At 43.8% G+C, this 22,966-nt stretch overlaps 1 protein-coding gene across 1 annotated transcript; it reads right to left on the minus strand.

Annotated features, from left to right (window-relative positions):
* Positions 1-1,219: 1,219 nt before the first annotated feature.
* Positions 1,220-21,602, minus strand: LOC139275866 (potassium-transporting ATPase subunit beta-like). Its single transcript, XM_070893075.1, has 7 exons — positions 21,491-21,602; positions 19,002-19,130; positions 11,422-11,526; positions 6,641-6,837; positions 5,626-5,682; positions 1,478-1,573; positions 1,220-1,381 (listed from the first exon to the last, which is right to left on the minus strand). Exons 1-7 carry the CDS (start codon positions 21,600-21,602, stop codon positions 1,220-1,222), a joined length of 858 nt encoding a protein of 285 aa, XP_070749176.1.
* Between the last annotated feature and the right edge of the window lie 1,364 nt (positions 21,603-22,966).

Raw genomic sequence — 22,966 nt, forward strand, 5'->3', positions numbered from 1 at the left:
GGCGGGGGCGGTTGGGTGTTGAGAGTGGGGTTGGGGGACATGGAAGAGGATGGGAAAGGGGATGGAGCTTGGTGGGGGGCGGGAGAGTGAGGAGGGAGGGATAGAGAGGTGGAGGTAGGTGGAGGAGGGGAGAATGAGAGAGAGGAAAGTGAGGAGGGTGGGGTTGGGAGGTTTATAGGTGGGGGAGGGGAGCGTGAGGAGGGTGGGGTCGGGAGGTGGAAGTAGGTGGGGGAGGGGAGCGTGAGGAGGGTGGGGTTGGGAGGTGGAGGTAGATGGCAGAGGGGAGTGTGACGAGGGTGGGGTAGGAAGGTGGAGTTAGGTGGGGAAGGAGAGTGAGAGAGAGGAGAGTGAGGAGGGTGGGGTAGGGAGGTGGAGATATGTGGAGGAGGGGGGGAGGGGAGAGCCAGGAGGGTGGGGTAGGGAGGTGGAGGTAGGTGGGGAGGGAAGAATGAGGAAGGTGGGGTAGGGAGGTGGAGGTATGTGGAGGAGGGGGGAGGGGAGAGCGAGGAGGGTGGGGTTGAGAGGTGGAGTTAGGTGGAGGAGGGGAGAGTGAGGAGGGTGGGGTAGGGAGGTGGGGGAGGGGAGAGTGAGGAGGGTGGAGTTGAGAGGTGGAGTTAGGTGGAGGAGGGGAGAGTGAGGAGGATGGGGTAGGAAGGTGGAGGTAGGTGGAGGAGGGGAGAATGAGGAGGGTGGAGTTAGGTGGGGAAGGGAGAGTGAGGAGTGTGGAGTTGAGAGGTGGAGTTAGGCGGGGAGGGGAGAGTGAGGAGGGTGGGGTAGGGAGGTGGAGGTAGGTGGGGGAGGGGAGAGTGAGGAGGGATGAGGTAGGGAGGTGGAGAGGTGGATGGTGGCACAGAGTGGAGAGAAGAAGGCAGGAAGAGGAGGAGGACAAGAGGTTACATGAGATTTCACATTGAAACCCCCACCACTGTGCCACCTACAGGTGTAACAGGTACCTAGGTTAAATGCTGACCTTTTGTGATAGCATTTGTCATAGATGAAGCCTGACTCACATCACTTTTAATACACAATTGTCACATAAATGTTTATATATATGTAATACATTTTCATATCTTAGTATAGAGCTAATGTTGGAGGAATGCATATTGCTCTAAAGTACATCATCTATAACCTTGCCTAGAATCTTGTGCAGCACAGTGAGTGATATAAATATATAGAAAACACGTGAACTGTCACATGGAGCTCTTCCTTAGGCTCGTGCTCATTTTTTGATATCCACTTTAAAGATCACTCTTCCTTCGAATTTTTCGTAGGGGTTGTCATTGATGATTCCGGGTCCGTTAATCGTACACTGAATTTCAACGTCCCTGTTCCTCTTCAGATTCAGGAATTTCACTGCCACTAAAGGATTGGTGTAGTTAGGCTGTAACAAAAGACAAGGGTTGTTCTCGCACTCGACAATCAATGAACAGGAGAGCGGCAACAGTAAAACGTTCTTAACTCACGCGAGTCTCCATACCTGTGGTTCTCTACCATAGTATGGAAAATACGACATGTCAAAAGTGCCATTCTCAGGGTAAAACACCACATTTCCAATACTCTCTGGGTAGGCGTGCTGCGGTTGAAAACAGAAATCTTTGATTAACACGACTTTAATTCACTACAAATAGATTGATTACGATTCGAAAAGGGCCTAAAATTAAGTGAGGCGTGGGATACACGCGGATATGTCCGATCAATCAATAAATATTTGGTATTGCCCCTGTGCTGTGCAACAGAAATTTGGCCAGCATTCTTCAACATAAACAATGGGCTAGGCGTTCCACTTCACATCGCTGAAACTTCGCCCAATTATTGCCCAAAATGGCCTGCTATCGCCCATTTTGACAAAAAAGTGGAAATTCAGGCTGGAACATTGCAGGAAAATTATCCCCCCTGAGCTGTAAATTGGTCACATAGTCCCATAAAGTGTGCGGTGGTGTGATCATTGGGAAATAAAGTCAGAAACAGCAACTGACAGGAAGCAGAGTAAGACTGTGGGATTCAGCCTGACGGTCCTTGTAGACGTGGCCATAGGAAGTGATCAAAGGCAAGGCCTGGGAGTAAAGCAATTGTTCTGAGCTACACCAAGTGCCCAAATAATAGGTCATAGAACACCTGCAACACCAACCTGTAATGCTGCTTAAGAATTCATAGCAACACATTGCTATTAAGAACTAGTTTATTAGCAGACGGTTTAACAATCACACTCCACATTACCAGTTCATCCATCAGGTTCACAACCACCTGCCTCATCGTGGATTCCCCGAACCAACTGGCTGGGGTTTTATTGAGTCTTGTGAACATCACATGACTGGCTAAGCCACTCCTAACTCAACAGCTCTACAACTATTTTGGGTAAACAGATAAAGCTGAGTGCCCCCTTATTAAAGAGACACTAGAATCCTCAAATCAACAATAAAACCTAAAAGGTACCTTAACCGATCAAATGAAAATTTGGTTGCCGGGGGTACTCCAGTCCCTCCGGCGCCCACCGGTCGTGGAAGGCCGCAAGTGTACCAATAACAACAGCTCTACAACTATTTTAAGTAAAACTATAAAGCCTTATTAATGGGGCACTAGAACAGACAAATTAACAAATAAAACTTTTTGAACATTAAACACACAAATTAAAATTTGGTTGCCGGAGTGATGATGCACTCCAGTCCCTCTAGCGCCCACCTCTCGCGGAAGGCTGCGAGCGTACCGGTGGACACCATGTGCTCCATCTCCAGGGACACCCTGGCTCGGATGTAACCGAGGAAGAGAGACAGGCAGTCAGGCTGAACGACCCCCTTGAGCATTCGTTTTTTAAAAACATCAACTGCTTTAGGTGGGGTTCGATCTAACAACTTCGGCATTTCCTGAGCCTGTATTGTCATATAAGTATCCTTCACTAACTGACTGCATCAACAACAGCTCTACAACTATTTTGTTGCAAACTTTAATACAAGGGCCCCCTGATTAAAGGGGGGCACTGAAACTGATAGACTTAAATGAATTGAACTTTAGACAGTAATCCTGTGAGCATACTTACAGGTGCATACATTACACAACCCATGATAATTTACCACAGCAAATTCACTTAATCACAATGCAGCATTGGTTCTGTGAGATTTCAACAAGTAATTAATGAGCCGCGTAATGAGTAAATGGGCAGCCAAGAAACACCCTGAGCAAATGTGGGAGGGATGTGGGATGAGTTGGACAACCTTACATGGCCCAACTTGTCTTTTGCAGAATCTAAGATATATTCCTAATGCTCGCACCAGTCTAAATATCCACCCTCTGCATAGAGACAGTTACACAACGTGCAATGACAATGTACAGGCGGCTTCCATTCAATACATAGGGGCATAGTGCCAGAGGACTGGCGAACACATAACTTATTCCCATATTTAAAAAGGGAGATAGAACAAGTCCAGGGAACTATAGACCAGTCAGCTCAATGTCGGGGGTAGGAAGGATATTGGAATCTTTACTCAAAGATGTAATAGAAAAAACATCTAGAAACCGAAAATATAATAAAGAGTAATCAGCGCGGACCAAGCTTATTGAATTCTTTGATGACATAACAGGGAGAGTAGACAAGGGTGATGTAGTGGATGTAATATACATAAACTTTCAAAGGCCTTCGATAAGGTACCGCATGGTAATTAAGGTCAGAACTTGTGAAGTCAGGGAACAAGTAGCAGAATGGATAGCAAACACGCTACAAAACAGAAATCAGAGTAGGGGTTTGTCATGTATGTACATGCTATTTGTAGCCACCAGATGGTGTCATTATTGGAGGCCACTGAGCAGCACGCACATGGTGCTGCTCTGGTATAAAGGGCCAGCCATTTTGTGAGTCAGGAACTTTGGGCCGTAATAAAGCAGAGCCTAGGTTGTACCTTTTTCAGTTAAACAGTACTCAATCTGTACCTTTATTGCATACATAACAGGGTTAAAGGTTGTTCCTCAGACTGGCAGAAGGAGGGAAGTGGTGTTCCAGAGGGATCTGTGCTAGGACCACAGTTGTTCACCATTTACATTATTGATTTGGACTCAGGAATCAGAAGTACAATTTCAAAATTTGCAGTTGACACCTAATTGGTTAATACTGAGGAAGATTGTGACAAAATACAAGACATTAGTAAACTTGCAGAATGGGCATGTAAAGGATAACTGAATTTCAATATAGATAAGTGTGAGATGGAACATTTTGGCAGGAGGAAGCAGGAGGACATACTCCTTAGAAAATAAGAATCTGAGTGGGGTAGAGGAGCAAACTGACCTTGGGGTACAGATACACAAATCACTAAAAGTAGCGACACAGATTAACAAGGCCATAAAAGATTGCAAACAAAGCACTGGGGTTCATTTGTAGAGGAGTAGAATTCAAAATCAGTGAAGATATGGTATTGGGGTAGAAATTCCGACGTCCTGGGCCCGTACAAAGTTTCTACGGACCCGGAAAGGCATCGGAAAAGCCAGTTTTCAGCACGCAATGCGCATGCACTGAAAAACGGCTTTTCCGATCTGTCAGACTGGAGCTTGACAGATCGTAGACATCTCGGGAGTGAGGACATTTCTTGGGCAAGATTGTGGGGTTTACGTATATCTTGTCCGGCAAATGTCCTCAAAAATCTTGCGCCTGATAAAAGCAGGCACTATTGGCTACTGTTACAGGCGCAAGTGTTTTAAAACACACAAAAACACAATAAAATTAAATGATAAACACATAGTTTATTGTTAAAAACCCTCCCACAATGGTAAGTTTATTTTTAACCATAATTAAAAAAACTTTTTAAAAAATCAGGAAAATATTTTATTTTTATAAGACATAATAACTTTAATTTCAATTAATTTTAAATATGTGTGGTCTGTTTTTTTATTTATTATTATTTTATATGATTACTTTTGTTCCCATTAATAGCACTGAGAACTTGTAGATACACGAGTCTCAGTGCTATTAATGGGAACCTGTGGAATATTTACCCAATTGGCTAAGCAGTTACACGTGACTGCATCCTCAGCGTGGGAACCCTCTGGACGGGAGCGCGCTTCGCAGCGCGGGAAGAGAAGGCCTCCCCATCGGAAATCAGGGCACCTCCTAGACCACCAGGTACTTTCGTAAAAATTCTCCAGCGAGGAGACAATTGCCCGCAGGAAGACCATCAGAGGAATTTCTGGGCCATGATGGTAAACATATATAGAACCTTGGTTAGACCCCACGGAGTCCTGTGCCCCATTCTGGTCTCCTTATTACAGAATGGAGGAGGAGAACGGGAAAACTCTGGTGGAAATTCCAGGCGGTGATGTTTGGACACTGGCGGGTCTGATCGATCTCCTGTTGTCGGCGCATGTTTGGATAACCAGCCCTCTGGTGTTTTTAGCGAAACATCGTCATTTACTGACAAGCGCCTTTTCCCTGAGGTCTAACTTCCCGGGAGCTCCGCTCACGTAACTTTACCAGCAGCGTGGCGGGAACCTCGCCTGCGCGTGTCAGCGGGAATTCTGTTGTGCCTATGGCAAGGTCCAGGCTGCAAAATGGGAGCAGCTCCCAGGAAATTCCCGGCTCTAAAACCTATTTATCAAATCCATAAACCCTTGATGGGAGGAGGCTCCCCATCTCGTGGCACTCACCAGAACAGCACATGTTACATTTGGGGTGGTTCCTTGTCCAGGCAAGTAATTGATAATCTGAAATTCCAATAAGAAATTGGTTAGTTGGACATTTCTGTTCACATGCTCGATATTATCAATTAATTATGTAAAATTGCTTATGACCCAGCTACATAATTTAGACACACGTCAGCTATGGCTAAATTGGGAGCGCTCTCATCATCAGAGGCAGTCCCTCGGAATCGAGGAAGACTTGCTTCCATTCTTAAAATGAGTCCTTAGTTGGCTGAACAGGCCAATACAAGAACCACAGTCTGTCACAGGTGGGACAGAAAGTCGTTGAGGGAAAGGGTGGGTGGGACTGGTTTGCCGCACGCTCTTTCCGCTGCCTGTGCTTGATTTCTGCATGCTCTCGGAGATGGGACTCGAGGTGCACAGCGCCCTCCCAGATGCACTTTCTCCACTTTGCGCGGTCTTTAGCCAGGAACTTCCAGGTGTCGCTGGGGAGCTTGCACTTTTTCAGAGGCTTTGAGGGTGTCCCTGTAACGTTTCCTCTACCCACCTTTGGCTGTGAAGGAGTTCCAAGTAGAGCACTTGCTTTACCTCTGTCAACGGTCGTGCATTCAAGTCCCACTCCAGGGACTTGAGCCTATATCTAGGCTGACACTCCACTGCAGTGCTGAGGGAGCACTGCACTTTCGGAGGTGCCATCTTTCAGATGAGACGTTAAACCGAGGCCCTGTCTGTCCTCTCAGGTGGACGGAAAAGATCTCATGGCACTATTTCGAAGAAGAGCAGGGGAGTTATCCCTGGTGTCCTGGCCAATATTTATCCCTCACCCAAAACAAATTATCTGGTCAAAAGCACATTGCTGTTAGTGGGAGCATGCTGTGCGCAAATTGGCTGCTGTGTTTCCCACATTCTAACAGTGAATACATTCCAAAAGTACTTCATTGGTTGTGAAGCGCTTTGGGATGCCCTGAGATTGTGAAAGGTGCTATATAAATGCAAGTTCTTTTTTTCTAACCAGACATACCCTATTCAATCGGATTAAGATGCAGGGTTGACCAGTTTTGTATCCAAAAGTGGGATCTTGCAGCCCAGAGCAGTTCTTCAGCATCTCTCGATTGAACCGGCAAGAATACTTTGAATTGGGGCCATATCCTGTCTGCATGGTGTAGTTCCCTCTGGTGCAGTTCTTATTGATTTCAGCTTGAACAGACTCGTTATATGCTGATAGGGAAAGAGAGGAATCAGAGCTAGTGAAGATGATTTGGTGACAACCGATATACAATGTTCTAAACATTCAGAAGGGAGGTACCACATTTTACAAGTCCTCTCCTACCATTGAAACCAAATCAGAGAGCTGAGAGTGTTTTAGCATCAAAGTAAGCCTTGGTGACAGTGTTGAATGTGGCTTCAAAGTAGAGCATAAGAACATAAGAATTAGAATTAGAATTAGGCCCCTCGAGCATGCTCCGCCATTCAGTAAGATCATGGCTGATCTTCTACTTCAACTCCATTTTCCTGCACTGTCCCCATATTCCATGATTCCCTTAACATTCAAAGATCTATCGATCTCTCTCTTGAATAGACTCAAAGACTGGGCATCCACAGGCCTCTGGGGTCGAGAATTCCACAGATTCACCACCCTCTGAGTGAAGAAGTTTCTTCTCATCTCAGTCCTAAATGGAGCAACGGAAATTGCTCAATCTAGAGGGCAAGAAATAATATGAGCAGGAATTTCCTCTAGGGTTGCAGTTCATTAGAACATAAAAACAAAAGAAATAGGAGTAGGAATAGGCCATTTGGCCCCTCGAGCCTGCTCTGCCAGTCAATAAGATTATGGCTGATCTGATCTTGGCCTCAACTTCCCTGCCTGTTCCCCATAACCCTTGACTCCTCCTATAGTTCAAGAAGCTGTCTATCTCTGCCTTGAATGTATTCATCCCAGCCAGTGTGCAGGTTCAGGATCTCACGATTGATACGAAGGAAGTAGATGTACCTGAAAGGGTGCTGGAAACAGATTCAATAGTAACTTTCAAAAGGGAATTGGATACAGAGCTAAAAAGGAGCGTTTTGCAGGGCTATGGGGAAAGAGCAGGGGAGTGGGACTAATTGGAGCGCTCTTTCAAAGAGACACATGGCCTCCTCCTGTGCTGTATGTCAATGTTACAGCCCCTCAGAAAGGTTCAGATGTTTCGCCTAGTCCCATGTGTCATCATCATCATAGGCAGTCCCTCGAAACGAGGATGACTTCCACACCAAAAAGGGATGAATTCACAGGTGTTTCAATGAAGGACCTAATATTCCAGGTCCTGAACTACATCTTGAAGGGTAGAAGATGCCTGTGCGTGGATTTTTTTAATGTGTGGTGGCCGTTGCACATCAGCCACCACACGGGCTTGACAGAGCTCGGTCTTGTTCCAGTGGCAAGGATTACCCAAGATGACTGGAGACCAGCTCTACTGCACGAGCCTAGTGCGCACACATAACGCAGTGTGGGCTGGCCCGTGCTGCCCCTGGGCTCGCCTCTTCTGGCCCCAAACTCTCGCCTCTCCAATTGTTGTATATGCTGACTATGGATGTACTCTATGTGTAGTCACTGTGAGATTGTATAAGCTGGAGACTTGTTTACCTGCTGTACTTTCAATAAGGTTCACACCATGTTCATACATGCTGACACCACTAGAGGGTGCAACTGGTGGAGACCGGGGGTTTCCTGCCCTGGTGGCAAGGCCCTGTATAAAAGGCTGCATACCATGCTTGCACAGCACTCTGGAGTTTGGAATAAAGGACCAAGGTCACTACAGTTCAAGTATAACACATTGCCTTGTGGAGTCATTCGTAAGTATACTATAGACATAACACCGATCACATCCCTCTACATTCTCTTGCCGCTCCTTCGCCCCCAACCTCGCTGCTCCTGCTGGATCTGCCCATGCTCCAATCACCGACCTGAACCTTGATGACGCTCCCCCCCCCCCCCCCGGACATTGTTCCTGTGACCGATTCTAGGGTGAACTCTTCAGCACGGTCTCTATAGAAAGTTTTGAATCCCTGAGAGTGATGAACCCAGTCCTGAGAAATCCCATTGCCTGCTCCTGTTATTAGACCTGCCTCACCCATTGTCCATCCCACTCCAAGATATCCATAAAAGGGCAAGAAAATCTTCAAACTGTTTCTTGTCTACCTTTGTAGATCAGGTCAAACTGGTTTAGAACGGGTCACAGATCAAGGAGCACGAAATTCTCCAGTGTGTGGTCATTTGCGTAATTATTCACAACACCAGGTGTAAATCCAGATGGGCACTGGGGTGGCTACTTGTGGTGGGGGAGGAGCTTGTATCATAGAATCACAGAAATTCACAGCACGGAAGGAGGCCATTTCGGCCCATCGTGGCCGCCAAAGAGCTACCCAACCTAATCCCACTTTGCAGCTCTTGGTCCATAGCCCTTCAAATGCACATCCAAATACTTGTTAAATGTGGTGAGGGTTTATGCCTCTACCATCCTTTCAGGCAGTGAGTTCCAGACCCCCACCACCCTCTGGGTGAAGAAATGTTCCCTCAAATCCCCTCTAAACCTCCTACCAAATTACTTTAAATCTACGCCTCCTGGTTGTTGACCCCTCTGCTAAGGGAAATAGGTCCTTTCTATCTAGGCCCCTCATAATTTTATATACCTCAATAACATCTTCCCTCAGCTTCTGCTGCTCCAAAGAAAACAAAGCCAGCCTATCCAATCTTTCCTCATAGCTAAAATTCTCCAGTCTAGGCAACATCCTCGTAAATCTCCTCTGTACCCTCTCTAATGCAAACACATTTTTCCTGTAATGTGGTGACCAGAACTGCACACAGTACTCTAGCTGTGGCCTAACTAGTGTTTTATACAGTTCAAGCATAACCTCCCTGCTCTTGTATTCTATGCCTCGACTAATAAAGGCAAGTATTCCGTATGCCTTCTTTATCACCTTATCTATCTGACCTGCTACCTTCAGGGATCTGTGGACCTGCACTCCCAGGTCCCTCTGTTCCTTTACACTTCTCAGTGTCCTACCATTTAATGTATCTCAGTTAAATTCAAAGAAATGGGGCCAATTCAAGTAGAGTGTCACAATAGGGGGTCTGAAAGATGTCAGCAGACTTTGCCAAGACTGAGAGGTGAGTAAAAATCCAGGGGCGGAGGGCCCTAGGTGCAGTCTGGAGCCTGCCGTCATGTAATGGAGCAGCCCAGCACCCAATTGGATGGCTCTTACATGAGGTCCCACTCCGCGTCCAATCAGCACGGGACAGGACCTACAGGGAGCCAGAGCTCTCCAACCTCTCTCCAGCACTGCTCGTGGATTCTGAAGCCTCTTAAGACTCTCCAGACGCATTCTGTATTTTTGTCACCCCCCTCCCCCATCCTGCATCTCCCCTTCAATTGTTCTCATCCCTTGCCAGCCGTGGCTCAGTGGGTAGCACTCTCGCCTCTGAGTCAGAAGGTTGTGGGTTCAAGTCCCACTCCAGGGACTTGAGCACATAAATCTAGGCTGACACTCCAGGGCAGTGCTGAGGGAGCGTGAGACTGTCGGAGGTGCTGTCTTTTGGATGAGAGGTTAAACCGAGGCCCCATCTGCCCTCTCAGGTGGACGTAAATGATCCCGCGGCACTATTTCGAAGAAGAGCAAGGGGGTTATCCCTGGTGTACTGACTAATATTTATCCCTCCATCAACATAACAATAACAGATTATCTGGTCATTATCACATTGCTGTTTATGGGAGCTAGCTGTGTGCAAATTGGCTGCTGCATTTCCCACATGATAACAGTGACTACACTCCAATAAGTACTTAATTGACTGTAAAGCACTTTGAGACGTCCGATGCTCATGAAAGGCACTATATAAATCTTCCTCTCCTATCACTGATGCCACCCCGAGACCTCTGTGAATTTTTACCTGGGCTTGTGCATAATTATGCAAATGAGCTCAGACCAGATCATTTCGTCTGTCAGCACTTGAGATTCATGAGGGTCTGAAAATTGTGCAAACCAAATTAGAACCGATGTACGCCAGACAACGAATGAGGAAAGTGCCCCAATCCCAGTCAGGGAGTGAGATCGCGAAAAGGAGTTGGAATACAGGACAGTTTTGGTCTCCTTAACTAAGGAAGGATATACTTGCTATAGAGGGAGTGCAACGAAGGTTCACCAGACTGATTCCTGGGATGGGTGGATTGTCCTATGAGGAGAGATTGAGCAGACTAGGCCTATATTCTCTAGAGTTTAGAAGAACGAGAGGTGATCGCATTGAAACATACAAACTTCTTACAGGGCTTGACAGGGTCGATGCAGGGAGGATGTTTCCTCTGGCTGGGGAGTCTAGAACCAGGGGTCCCAGTCTCAGAATAAAGGGTCAGCCATTTAGGACTGAGATGAGGCGAAACTTCTTCACTCAGAGGGTGGTGAATTTTTGGAATTCTCTACCCCAGAGGGCTGTGGACGCTCAGTCTTTGAGTATATTCAAGACAGAGATTGATAGATTTGTGGATATTAAGGGAATGAAGGGATATGGGGACAGTGCAGGAAAGTGGAGTTGAGGTAGAAGATCAGCCATGATCTCACTGAATGGCGGAGCAGACTTGAGGGGCCTAATGGCCTACTCCTGCTCCTAATTCTTATGTTCTTATACAAAATAACATCGAAAGTCCTGTAACTCTCCTCCCTAAAATTAACCAAAAATGAAATAAATCCAAACTCCCTATTGCTTATATCACATGTTGCCCTTGTCTAGTGTCGTATCAAAGGATGGAAGGACTCCTGTCCATTGCTCTCTACCTGAAAGAAAGTGTTGAAGGGAATCGGCGTAACAATGCCAGGTCTTTGGATCTGAGATATTGAAGGAGATCTTCAATCCATCCGGTTGCGGCCGTATTGTCACACCTAAAACAGACCACAATGAAATCGGTTACTATGCAAATTTACTGTATCTGTTAACGAGGTAACATCTGAGAAGGGAACAATAACCTGCGGGAGGGGAGGGAAATCTTCACAAAGAAGCATTCCTTCTATCAAGGTACTGTAATATAGCTCCACCTAGTGGACTACTCTGGTAATGCAACTGGTGCTGCAAATACAATAAAAGCATTAGGTGACAAGGTCGCCTGACAAGTGCCTGTTTAATGGAGCCATCTTGTGTGTATTTGTGGTGTCGTAAAGAAGATATCACAGGCACATCATTTTTACCAGAAAAATTGTGTAAAAACTGTCTGCACCTGTTTACTGGCTCTTTTGAAAAATTAATTGACCATGCAACCTCACTAAAACATTCTTATTGAAAGATGCAAAACATTTTACCTATAAGAACACTATCTAGATGTATAGAACAGCATATGTGCAGAATACTACATCGATGAATAAAACATGATGTAAACGGCACTACAGAGACACATAAAACACTATATAGATGTATATAAAACACTATACAGATATATAAAACATTACATAGATCTTTAAAACACTCTACAGATATATAAAACACTATATAGATTTATAAAACACTATATAGATGTATAAAACACTATACAGATATATAAAACACTATATAGATATATATAAAACACTATATAGATATATAAAACATTATACAGATATCTAAAACACTATATAGATGTATAAAACACTATATAGATATATAAAGCACTATATAGATGTATAAAACACTATACAGATATATAAAACACTATATAGACACATAAAACACTATATAGATATATATAAAACACTATATAGATATATAAAACACTATATAGATGTATAAAACACTATACAGATATATAAAACACTATATAGATGTATAAAACACTACACAGATATATAAAACACTATATAGATATATATAAAACACTATATAGATATATAAAACACTATATAGATGTATAAAACACTATACAGATATATAAAACACTATATAGACACATAAACACTATATAGATATATATAAAACACTATATAGATATATAAAACACTATATAGATGTATAAAACACTATACAGATATATAAAACACTACATAGACACATAAAACACTATATAGATATATATAAAACACTATACAGATATATAAAACATTACATAGATTTATAAAACACTATATAGATGTATAAACATTATATAAATATATAAAACACTATATAGATATATAAACACTATACAGATATATAAAACACTATATAGATATATATAAAACACTATATAGATATATAAACACTATACAGATATATAAAACACTATATAGATATATATAAAACACTATATAGATATATAAAACACTATATAGATGTATAAAACACTATACAGATATATAAAACACTATATAGACACATAAAACACTATATAGATATATATAAAACACTATGTAGATATATAAAACACTATATAGATGTATAAAACACTACACAGATATATAAAACACTATATAGACACATAAAACACTATATAGATATATATAAAACACTATACAGATATATAAAACATGACATAGATATATAAAACACTATACAGATATATAAAACACTATATAGATGTATAAAACACTATATAGATGTATAAAACACTATATAGATGTATAAAACACAAATACTATATAGATGTATAAAACACTATACAGATATATAAAACACTATATAGATGTATAAGACATTACATAGATATATAAAACACTATACAGATATGTATCAGTTGGCGAGAGGTGGGAGCAGCGTCGGAGCGGCCTATAAAAGGCCCAGCGGGAGCTCGAGTACCAGCGGCAGTTGGCGAGAGGTGGGAGCAGCGTCGGAGCGGCCTATAAAAGGCCCAGCGGGAGCTCGAGTACCAGCGGCAGTTGGCGAGAGGTGGGAGCAGCGTCGGAGCGGCCTATAAAAGGCCCAGCGGGAGCTCGAGTACCAGCGGCAGTTGGCGAGAGGTGAGAGCAGCGTCGGAGCGGCCTATAAAAGGCGTACCGGTGCAGCTACAGCGGGAGAGAAAGCAAAATAGAAGTAGAAAGGAATCAAAAGGTGACGTCACAGCCAATGGGGTAAGTGATTGGCTGGTGATTGGTGAGTAGCTTTTCTTTTTCTTTTTTATATCAGTAAGTGAACTGTAACATTTTTATTACCAATTTAAGGGTATCTAAGGGTTAAGGCATGGCAGGAGAGCTCGGTCACGTGATATGCTCCTCCTGTACCATGTGGGAACTCAGGGACACTTCCGGTGACCCTGACGACTACGTGTGAGAAGTGTATCCACCTCGAGCTCCTGACGGTCCGCGTTACGGAATTGGAGCTGAGGGTGGATTCACTCTGGAGCATCCACGATGCTGAGAATGACGTGAGTATCACGTGTAGTGAGTTGGTCTTACCGCAGGAGAAGGGTCCACAGCCAGATAGGGAATGGAAGACCAGCAGGAAGAGCAGTGCAAGGAAGGTAGTGCAGGGGTCCCCTGTGGTCATCCCCCTGCAAAACAGATACACCGTTTTGAGTACTGTTGGGGGGGATGACTCATCAGGGGAGGGCAGCAACAGCCAAGTTCATGGCACCGTGGCTGGTGCTGCTGCACAGGAGGGCAAGAAAAAGAGTGGGAGAGCAATAGTGATAGGGGATTCAATGGTGAGGGGAATAGATAGGCGTTTCTGCGGCCGCAACCGAGACTCCAGGATGGTATGTTGCCTCCCTGGTGCAAGGGTCAAGGATGTCTTGGAGCAGGTGCAGGACATTCTGAAATGGGAGGGAGAACAGCCAGTTGTCGTGGTGCACATTGGTACCAACGACATAGGTAAAAAAAGGGATGAGGTCCTACGAAACGAATTTAAGGAGCTAGGAGCTAAATTAAAAAGTAGGACCTCAAAAGTAGTAATCTCGGGATTGCTACCAGTGCCACGTGCTAGTCAGAGTAGGAATCGCAGGATAGCGCAGATGAATACGTGGCTTGAGCAGTGGTGCAGCAGGGAGGGATTCAAATTCCTGGGGCATTAGAACCGGTTCTGGGGGAGGTGGGATCAGTACAAACCGGACGGTCTGCACCTGGGCAGGACCGGAACCAATGTCCTAGGGGGAGTGTTTGCTAGTGCTGTTGGGGAGGATTTAAACTAATATGGCAGGGGGATGGGAACCAATGCAGGGAGACAGAGGGAGACAAAAGGGAGGCAGAGGCAGGAGACGGAGGGGAGATGGGGGGGGTGGGGGGCGGAGAGGCCCGGGGCGGGGAACAGGAAGGGCCACTGTGCGGCAGAATTCTAAAAGGACAAAGGGTGTTAAAAAAACAAGCCTGAAGGCTTTGTGTCTTAATGCAAGGAGTATCCGCAATAAGGTGGATGAATTAACTGTGCAAATAGATGTTAACAAATATGATGTGATTGGGATTACGGAGACGTGGCTCCAGGATGATCAGGGCTGGGAACTCAACATTCAGGGGTATTCAACATTCAGGAAGGATAGAATAAAAGGAAAAGGAGGTGGGGTAGCATTGCTGGTTAAAGAGGAGATTAATGCAATAGTTAGGAAAGACATTAGCTTGGATGATGTGGAATCTATATGGGTAGAGCTGCAGAACACCAAAGGGCAAAAAACATTAGTGGGAGTTGTGTACAGACCTCCAAACAGTAGTAGTGATGTTGGAGAGGGCATCAAACAGGAAATTAGGGGTGCATGCAATAAAGGTGCAGCAGTTATAATGGGTGACTTTAATATGCACATAGATTGGGCTAGCCAAACTGGAAGCAATACGGTGGAGGAGGATTTCCTGGAGTGCATAAGGGATGGTTTTCTAGACCAATATGTCGAGGAACCAACTCGGGGGGAGGCCATCTTAGACTGGGTGTTGTGTAATGAGAGAGGACTAATTAGCAATCTCATTGTGCGAGGCCCCTTGGGGAAGAGTGACCATAATATGGTGGAATTCTGCATTAGGATGGAGAATGATACAGTTAATTCAGAGACCATGGTCCAGAACTTAAAGAAGGGTAACTTTGAAGGTATGAGGCGTGAATTGGCTCGGATAGATTGGCGAATGATACTTAAGGGGTTGACTGTGGATGGGCAATGGCAGACATTTAGAGACCGCATGGATGAATTACAACAATTGTACATTCCTGTCTGGCGTAAAAATAAAAAAGGGAAGGTGGCTCAACTGTGGTTATCTAGGGAAATCAGGGATAGTATTAAAGCCAAGGAAGTGGCATACAAATTGGTCAGAAATAGCAGCGAACCTGGGGACTGGGAGAAATTTAGAACTCAGCAGAGGAGGACAAAGGGTTTGATTAGGGCAGGGAAAATGGAGTACGAGAAGAAGCTTGCAGGGAACATTAAGGCGGATTGCAAAGTTTCTATAGGTATGTAAAGAGAAAAAGGTTAGTAAAGACAAATGTAGGTCCCCTGCAGTCAGAATCAGGGGAAGTCATAACGGGGAACAAAGAAGTGGCGGACCAATTGAACAAGTACTTTGGTTCAGTATTCACTAAGGAGGACACAAACAACCTTCCGGATATAAAAGGGGTCAGAGGGTCTAGTAGGGAGGGGGAACTGAGGGAAATCTTTATTAGTCGGGAAATTGTGTTGGGGAAATTGATGGGATTGAAGGCCGATAAATCCCCAGGGCCTGATGGACTGCATCCCAGAGTACTTAAGGAGGTGGCCTTGGAAATAGCGGATGCATTGACAGTAATTTTCCAACATTCCATTGACTCTGGATCAGTTCCTATCGAGTGGAGGGTAGCCAATGTAACCCCACTTTTTAAAAAAGGAGGGAGAGAGAAAACAGGGAATTATAGACCGGTCAGCCTGACCTCAGTAGTGGGTAAAATGATGGAATCAATTATTAAGGATGTCATAGCAGCACATTTGGAAAATGGTGACATGATAGGTCCAAGTCAGCATGGATTTGTGAAGGGGAAATCATGCTTGACAAATCTTCTGGAATTTTATGAGGATGTTTCCAGTAAAGTGGACAAAGGAGAACCAGTTGATGTGGTATATTTGGACTTTCAGAAGGCTTTCGACAAGGTCCCACACAAGAGATTAATGTGTATAGTTAAAGCACATGGGATTGGGGGTAGTGTGCTGACGTGGATTGAGAACTGGTTGTCAGACAGGAAGCAAAGAGTAGGAGTAAATGGGTACTTTTCAGAATGGCAGGCAGTGACTAGTGGGGTACCGCAAGGTTCTGTGCTGGGGTCCCAGCTGTTTACATTGTACATTAATGATTTAGACGAGGGGATTAAATGTAGTATCTCCAAATTTGCGGATGACACTAAGTTAGGTGGCAGTGTGAGCTGCAAGGAGGATGCTATGAGGCTGCAGAGCGACTTGGATAGGTTAGGTGAGTGGGCAAATGCATGGCAGATGAAGTATAATGTGGATAAATGTGAGGTTATCCACTTTGATGGTAAAAACAGAGAGACAGACTATTATCTGAATGGTGACAGATTAGGAAAAGGGGAGGTGCAAAGAGACCTGGATGTCATGGTACATCAGTCATTGAAGGTTGGCATGCAGGTACAGCAGGCGGTTAAGAAAGCAAATGGCATGTTGGCCTTCATAACGAGGGGATTTGAGTACAGGGGCAGGGAGGTGTTGCTACAGTTGTACAGGGCCTTGGTGAGGCCACACCTGGAGTATTGTATACAATTTTGGTCTCCTAACTTGAGGAAGGACATTCTTGCTATTGAGGGAGTGCAGCGAAGATTCACCAGACTGATTCCCGGGATGGTGGGACTGACCTATCAAGAAAGACTGGATCAACTGGGCTTGTATTCACTGGAGTTCAGACGAATGAGAGGGGACCTCATAGAAACGTTTAAAATTCTGACGGGTTTAGACAGGTTAGATGCAGGAAGAATGTTCCCAATGTTGGGGAAGTCCAGAACCAGGGGTCACAGTCTAAGGATAAGGGGTAAGCCATTTAGGAACGAGATGAGGAGAGACTTCTTCACCCAGAGAGTGGTGAACCTGTGGAATTCTCTGCCACAGAAAGTGGTTGGGGCCAATTCACTAAATATATTCAAAAGGGAGTTAGATGAAGTCCTTACTACTCGGGGGATCAAGGGGTATGGCGAGAAAGCAGGAAGGGGGTACTGAAGTTTCATGTTCAGCCATGAACTCATTGAATGGCGGTGCAGGCTAGAAGGGCTGAATGGCCTGCTCCTGTACCTATTTTCTATGTTTCTATGTTTACTATATAGATTTATAAAACACTATATAGATGTATAAACATTATATAAATATATAAAACACTATATAGATATATAAACACTATACAGGTATATAAAACACTATATAGATATATATAAAACACTATATAGATATATAAAACACTATATAGATGTATAAAACACTATACAGATATATAAAACACTATATAGACACATAAAACACTATATAGATATATATAAAACACTATATAGATATATAAAACACTATATGGATGTATAAAACACTATACAGATATATAAAACACTATATAGATATATAAAACACTATATGGATGTATAAAACACCATATAGACACATAAAACACTATATAGATAGATATAAACACTATATAGATATATAAAACACTATATAGATGTATAAAACACTATACAGATATCTAAAACACTATATAGATGTATAAAACACAAATACTATATAGATGTATAAAACACCATACAGATATATAAAACACTATATAGATGTATAAAACATTACATAAATATATAAAACACTATACAGATATATAAAACATTATATAGATGTATTAAAAATTACATAGATATATAAAACACTATATAGATATATAAAACACTATATAGATTTATAAAACACTATATAGATGTATAAACATTATATAAATATATAAAACACTATATAGATATATAAACATTACATAGATATATGAAACACTATACAGATATATAAAACACTATATAGATATATAAACATTACATAGATTTATAAAACACTATATAGATATATAAAACACTCTATAGATGTATAAAACATTACATAGATATATGAAACACTATACAGATATATAAAACACTATATAGATATATAAACATTACATAGATATATGAAACACTATACAGATATATAAAACACTATATAGATATATAAAACATTATTCAGATATATAACACATTACATAGATATATGAAACACTATACAGATATATAAAACACTATATAGATATATAAACATTACATAGATATATATGAAACACTATACAGATATATAAAACACTATATAGATATATAATAGATGAATAAAACAAGAGTATAGAGATATAAAATATGATCTCGCTGTATTAAACCATGATATGGATGTGCAGAACACAATGAATCACAGAGTGAGTTTCCCAGTACTGAGAAATACTGGCCGCTTCATACAGGAATCTATGAGCCTTACCTGGTGATTTGAGCTGGTCTTGATAGGTTGGTGTGTACATGTCTGTCGTGTACATCAGCACAAACAGGGCCAGGGCGAACAAACTGCACATGACAACGTAGAAGGCCGCGTAATACAGACTGATGAGAACTGGGAGAGAAGCAGCGAGGTGTTACATAGAATTACATAGGATATACAGTACAGAAACAGGCCATTCTGCCCAACCAGTCCATGCCGGCGTTTATGCTCCATTCGAGCCTCCTCCCATCCCTCCTCATCTAACTCTATCTATCAGCATAACCCTCTATTCCCTTCCCCCTCACATGCTTCTCAAGCCTTGTTCAAACAACAACAAAAACTTGTATTTATATAGCGCCTTTAACGTGGTGAAATGTCCCAAGGTGCTTCACAGGAGTATTATGCGACAAAAATGTGACAGCGAGCCACATAAGTAGAAATTAGCGCAGGTAACCAAAAGCTTGGTCAAAGAGGTAGGTTTTAAGGAGCATCTTGAAGGAGGAAAGTGAGGTAGAAAGGCGGAGAGGTTTAGGGAGGGAGTTATAGAGCTTGGGGCTCAGGCAACAGAAGGCACGGCCACCAATGATTGAGTGATTATAATCAGAGACGCTCAAGGGGGAAGAATTAGAGGAGCGCAGACATCTCGGGGGATTGTGGGGCTGGAGGAGATTACAGAGGTAGGGAGGGGCGAGGGTCATGGAGGGATTTGAAAATAAGGATGAGAATTTTGAAATCAAGCCGTTGCTTAACTGGAAGCCAATGTCGGTCAGCGAGCACAGGTATGATGGGTGATCAGGACTTGGTGAGAGTTAGGACACGGGCAGCCAAGTTTTGGATCACCTCTAATCTATGAAGGGTAGAATGTGAGAGGCCAGCCAGGAGTGCGTTGGAATAGTCAAGACTAGAGGTAACAAAGGCATGGATGAGAACTTCAGCAGTGGATGAGCTGAGGGGAGGAGACGGGCGATGTTACAGAGGTGGAAATAGGTGGTCTTAGTTATGCTGCAGATATGTGGCTGGACACTTATTTCAGGGTCACATATGACACCAAGGGGTTGCGAACAGTCTGGTTCAACCTCAGACAGAAGTTGGGGAGAGGAATGGAGTCAGTGGCTAGGGAACGGAGTTTGTGGTGGGGACCGAAACCAGTGGCTTCGCTCTTCCCAATATGCAATTGGCGAAAATTTCTGCTCATTCAGAACAGGATGTCAGACAAGCAGTCTGATAACTTAGAGACCATGGAGGGGTCGAGAGAAGTGGTAGTGAGGTAGAGCTGTGTGTCATCAGCGTACATGTGGAAACTGACGCTGTGTTTTCGGATGATATCGCCAAAGGGCAACATGTAGGTGAGAAATAGGAGGGGGCCAAGGACAGATCCATTGGGGACACCAGAGTTAACAATGCAGGAGTGGGAAGAGAAGCCATTACAGGAGATTTTCTGGCTACTGTTAGAGAGGCATTGGAGGAGGATGGAGTGGTCAACCGTGTCAAAGGCTGCAGACAAGTGGAGAAGGACGAGGAGGGATAATTTACCTTTGTCACAGTCGCAAAGGACAGTCATAAAACGCTAAAAACATTCAGTTAAAATTCCACAGTTCCTGTGAGTCTGATAGGACGAAACACTTGCTACCTATAATATTAAACCAGATTAAAAAATAAGATGAAGGATAGTTCTCTTACAAAAATGTTCATCACGGTTGCAAAAAATGAACATTTCTCGTGAAATTTAAGGGGAGCAGAGTCTTGTAGGGCAAAATACTAGGTGACAGTATCAATCCTTATTTATCACACTTATAATGTTTTGTTAAATAACTTGTTGGATCTTTATAGATATACATTATCGGCACAGTTAATAGAAACCCTGTTGGACGCTGTTTCGAAGAATCAAAACAGATTACCAATCTAAAGTTTGACCCTAATCCCACTGTCCCGCTCTCTCCCCATAGCCCTGTATCAATTCCAAACTAATCCCACCGCCCCGCACTCTCCCCATAGCCCTGTATCAATCCCAAACTAATCCTACTGCCCCACTCTCTCCCCATAGCCCTATATCAATCCCAAACTAATCCCACTGCCCCGCTCTCTCCCCATAGCCCTGTATCAATCCCAAACTAATCCCACTGCCCCACTCTTTCCCCATAGCCCTGTATCAATCCCAAACTAATCCCACTGCCCCACTCTCTCCCCATAGCCCTGTATCAATTCCAAACTAATCCCACTGCCCCGGAAAGAGTCCCAGTATCTCCAGTCTCTCCTCATAGCCGCAGTTTCCCATCCCAGGCATCATCCGGGTAAATGTACGCTGTACGCTCTCTTTGTCTTAATGCCCTTTCTATAATGGGATGACTAATTTGCTCTAACTAGGTTAACTACTGTTTTGTATAAAGTCAGCATTACTTTTCTACTCTTGTGCTCTATGCTCTTGAAGAATGTTCTACTCATCGTTGCTTGATGCCATCCAGCCCCATGTGTTATGTATGTGTCTCACATACCCCAGTTTCCAGGTGTCCGTCCCATCAATTCCTTTGTATCTGGATTCCAAATAAAGCGTTTGAAATTTTCCATGCGCTGCTTGCAAGTCTTCTTCTCGTTGAAGGTAGCCATGTTTCCCAATGAGTTTCGGTTCCAAATAGGGGGAATGTCAAGTGTGTTTGAGAATTAGTGAAGAGGTCGGGGGGAGGGAACATGGAGCAATCCTTTTATAACAATGATGTGATGTCACACACCATGGGACCAATCATGTTAAGGACAGGAGTTAATGGCATTCCAAGGATGTCAGCGCTGTTTAGATTAGTGCAAATGGATTAATAACTAAACTGCATAACTTTCTGATTGTGTATTGAGTTCATAATATTCCTATAACACAGTCGGTGATAACTTTATCGTGCTTGATGAATTTAAGGTAAACTGAATTAATTGGCTGATCTGCTTATGTTTCATTCTTAACACATTCACTGACAAACCAAGGACATAGTGAGGGGAACCAGCAGCTAACAGTTTGCGCCATGAGGGAGCGGTCACCACGGTAACCAGCCCAGATCCACAACGCCACTTCGGAGACGGTACAACGAGGTTCACTAGATTGATTCTTGGAGTGAGAGGGCTGTCCTATGATGAGAGATTGTGTAGAATGGGCCTATACTCTCTGGAGTTTAGAAGAGAGGTGATCTCATTGAAACATACAAGATTCTGAAGGGGATTAACAGGGTATATGCTGAGAGGTTGTTTCCCCTGACTGAAGTGTCTAGAAGTAGGGGTCACAGGCTCAGGATAAGGGGTAGGCCATTTAAGGCAGCGATGAGGAGAAATTTCTTCACTCAGAGGGTAGTGACTCTTTGGAATTCTCTACCCCAGAGGGCTGTAGATGCTGAGTCTCTGAATCGGTTCAAGGCTGAGATAGATAGATTTTTGGAGTCTAGGCGAATCAAGGGATTTGGAGATCGGCGGGAATGTGACGTTGAGGTCGATGATCAGGCATGATCTTATTGAATGGCGGAGCAGGCTCGAGGGGCCGTAGGGCATACTCCAGATCCTATCTCTTATGTTCTTAACCTCATCATCATCATCATCATCATAGGCAGTCCCTCAGAATCGAGGAAGACTTGCTTCCACTCTTAAAATGAGTCCTTAGGTGGCTGAACAGTCCAATACGAGAACCACAGTCCCTGTCACAGGTGGGACAGATAGTTGTTGAGGGAAAGGGAGGGTGGGACTGGTTTGCCACACACTCTTTCCACCGCCTGCGCCTGGTTTCTGCATGCTCTCGGTGATGAGACTCGAGGTGCTCAGCGCCCTCCCGGATGTACTTCCTCCATTTAGGGCGGTCTTTGGCCAGGGACTCTCAGGTGTCGGTGGGGATGTTGCACTTTATCAGGGAAGCTTTGAGGGTGTCCCTGTAACGTTTCTGCTGCCCACCTTTGGCTCGTTTGCCGCAAAGGAGTTCCGAGTAGAGCGCTTGCTTTGGGAGT

This window comes from Pristiophorus japonicus, chromosome 11 (assembly GCF_044704955.1).
Source record: "Pristiophorus japonicus isolate sPriJap1 chromosome 11, sPriJap1.hap1, whole genome shotgun sequence".
NCBI lineage: Eukaryota > Metazoa > Chordata > Chondrichthyes > Pristiophoridae > Pristiophorus > Pristiophorus japonicus.